This window comes from Rhagoletis pomonella, unplaced genomic scaffold (genome assembly GCF_013731165.1).
Source record: "Rhagoletis pomonella isolate Grant_MI unplaced genomic scaffold, Rhpom_1.0 Rhpom_scaffold_10558, whole genome shotgun sequence".
NCBI classification, from domain to species: domain Eukaryota; kingdom Metazoa; phylum Arthropoda; class Insecta; order Diptera; family Tephritidae; genus Rhagoletis; species Rhagoletis pomonella.
This window is the reverse complement of record NW_023469083.1, coordinates 1-3,112: the sequence shown is the minus strand read 5'-3', so window position 1 is coordinate 3,112 and position 3,112 is coordinate 1. Positions and strand designations below refer to the sequence as shown.

Below are 3,112 nucleotides of genomic sequence, written 5' to 3'. Positions count from 1 at the left end.
ATTATACAGTAGTAGTTACTAGTAAAACTTTAATACATTCATGCGAGTACCTACGTAGATAAATGTATGTACTTACTTTAATAATTAATAGTTAAAAAAAATAATAATAAATTACATTTGCATCTAGAACGAATGCATGTAAAATTTTCATAATTATTTTTGGAGATAGCAGGGATGCACGCGCCGCTTTACATAAACTTTACCCCCTTCGCTAATCTTGTTCCATTGACTTGCCTCTGGTTTCTTCGAGGAAGATGAGTAAATAAATGCCACAAACAACACATACACCCGTGCAGGAGTACATAGTTACAGGTAGGCCATAATTGTAGAGGAACATTGGATAGAGGTGAAGTGCACCAAACACACAAATGCTCATGAAGACCATACTTATCGCTTGAGCTTGACCGCGAATCTGAAAAAAGCGGGTTATTTTTATTTATTTTTTAACAGAATAGAAATTTTGGTAAGACAACTTTGCAGTGTAATTTTGAGTTTTCTTCCATATCGTGAATGATCGATCGCATGTTACGAGTATTTCACATGGAAGAAAATGCGCAACATCGTCAACAAAAAAAAACAAAAATCAAGGTTATTTTTTAGCCACTTTAAACTTGTGCTTTATTACACTTAAACTAAATAGACCGCATGCCCAATTAAAATGTCTCGCGATTGCAGTGAACTTTTGGCACAATATACTCTTGTTTTTAAGTTCCAAAAAGAAAAAATTGGTCTTTGCGCCAAAATTTCACTGCAATCGCGGGCCTAGAATGTATAAATAATTGCAATTGTTTAAATTATTATTATTAAAGAATTAATTGTTTTGCAAATTTTATTCTGCAAATCTTTATATTGTAAAGGGAAAAGCTTCAGTAGCTCTCAAAAAAAATTCCATCAAATTTCATCAAATGGGTCGCGAGTTACGAATTTTTCTCTAAAAAATTGCAATATTCTTATAATACCAAAAAAACCAATAAAAACGAAGTGCAATTTTGAAAAACCGTCCAAAGAGTATTTTTGTTCTATAATTATCTACAGATTCCCACAATTGTCTTCACTTTCCAGAAAATCAATGAAAATTCATTGACACAGTTGGCGTGGTTTAACACAACTCCAATTTTACTCACCTTTGCCGGCAGAATTTCCACAATAATCGTATAGGTCAGCCCAACAATACCAAAAGCGGCCGTGAACACAACCAAAGCCATCAGCAACACCGGCGCCCATTCGTATTGTGCCTTCGTCACCTCATCGGTGAATTGTACAAAAATGCCGAAAGCAAACATCGACGCTGCCATCGTCGCTGTTGATGAAAGCAACAGTACTTTGCGACCGAAACGTTCTACTAGCACAGTGGACGTCACCGTGCCGGCTATCTCAACCACACCCATATAAATAGTACACTCATTGGGGTCCATCGTCGAACCGGATGATGCAAAAATAGCGGACATATAGCTGACAAAGACGAAGCTGCTGGAGAATTGATTGAGAATGCATATAATGAAGGCGGTGAAAAATTTGAATATGGCCGATTTGGTGACTGAAAAAAAGGAAAGTAAAAAAGGGAGAGAGAAATGGGCTTGTAAGATATGTGGAAGAATTATTAAGACGTCGTGTGAGAGATAGGTTAGGTCAAAGGTCGTAGCTAGGCTAGATTAAACGACTGTTCCAAAAATCACTTCTTTGGAAGACCTCTCGATACTATGAGGAAGTTTTGAGATTTTCACAGATTTTTTTTCATCACATGACGAATTATATATAGACCTCGCCTCGTATAAATATATTCAGACAGGTTGTATTCGAACTTCCGTAGCTATATTAATCGGCTACTTATTGACACAAAAACTTACAGAAATCCTTTATAGTTATGGGCGTGGCAAATCCACTCGCTAGAATAATCTCCTTCAATTCATCAAACTCGCTTCGCGCCGGCAACGCAGGCTGTGGTAATTCCAAGTCTCTACTAAATTTTGGTCTCGCATTCTCCTCTGGCTTGGGTATACTTTTGTAAAAATTAAAAGAATTTTCCGCGCTTTCAGTACGTCCTCTCTTCAGCAGACTTTGTGGCGTCTCTGGAAATACCCAGCTAGCAATTAGATAAATGATCGGCAAAACAATTATAATGCAAGGCACCAAAAAGTAATCGAGATATGCAGGCAGCGCATAGCCAACCAAAATGCCGGTACTGAGGAAACCCATAGCCATTGCGGTGAGGGCGCCACGTATTCTAAAATGTAATAAAACAGCGAAAATAGTAATAAAAAATTGCGAGCAAAATAAATAAGCGTGCAAGAGCTTAGCATATTATTTTAGGGCATTATATTTTGAGACGATAAGAAGAGAAATCTTAGTGGAGTGTTGGTTTTAGAAGATACTTAATTTTAATGTTGTTGTTTGATGATTATTTTGCAGTGTGACCAGATGAGGCTAAATTGGTTTTGAAAAAAAGGTTGGAAAAAGTTACACCTTGTGAAAAATTTTGTTAAAAAGAAGTTAGTATATTCATTCACAAAATCAGCTAATCTAGTAACACCACCTTATATAAATTCGCCTGGATATAAGGAAAATTTCGTAGTACTATTTTTTTTTAACCTAAGAAAAAGCTAAGAAAATACCTATTTATAAAAATGGTATGGAAATCGTACTCTGCTCTGTTATAATAATATTTGCACGGTAAACAATAGTTTTTGAAATATTAAGTATCTTTAGTATGGTTATTATATTTATATATTCCGGTCCGAATTTTGGTATGAATATTTTAAGTAAAAAAGGCCAGAAAGAATCCACGAAGACAAACCGCGAATTCTGAGGCTTTCGTTTAAAATTAAATGCTATATCTAGCCTCAAAAAGGCTAAGCTGGTCACACCGTTAGTTTGTTTTATAGTTTGCCAATTTTATTTAAGCGTCACAGGCTTTAAGTTTGTCCCAATGCAAATTTAGTTGGCCTACAAAATTTCTTAGATGATTCGAACTTTCTTTCTGTTAAGATTAAGGAAAGTCATTGCTCGTAAACTGATTAATATAAGTACTCATGCCTATATGTATGTTTGTACATGGTATGAACATGTATGTAGATTAGGGTGGTCCAAAAAAAGGAAAGGCTGAATTTTAATG

At 35.5% G+C, this 3,112-nt stretch overlaps 1 protein-coding gene across 1 annotated transcript; it reads right to left on the bottom strand.

Moving 5' to 3' along the window:
* Nucleotides 1-211: 211 nt before the first annotated feature.
* LOC118756492 (facilitated trehalose transporter Tret1-like) lies at nucleotides 212-2,224 on the bottom strand (the record flags this gene model as incomplete). The annotated part of the gene is made up of 3 exons (XM_036491253.1): nucleotides 212-412; nucleotides 1,125-1,537; nucleotides 1,848-2,224. Coding segments are annotated over 3 exons (991 nt in total), but the record flags the coding sequence as incomplete, so codon positions are not given.
* Nucleotides 2,225-3,112: the final 888 nt, after the last annotated feature.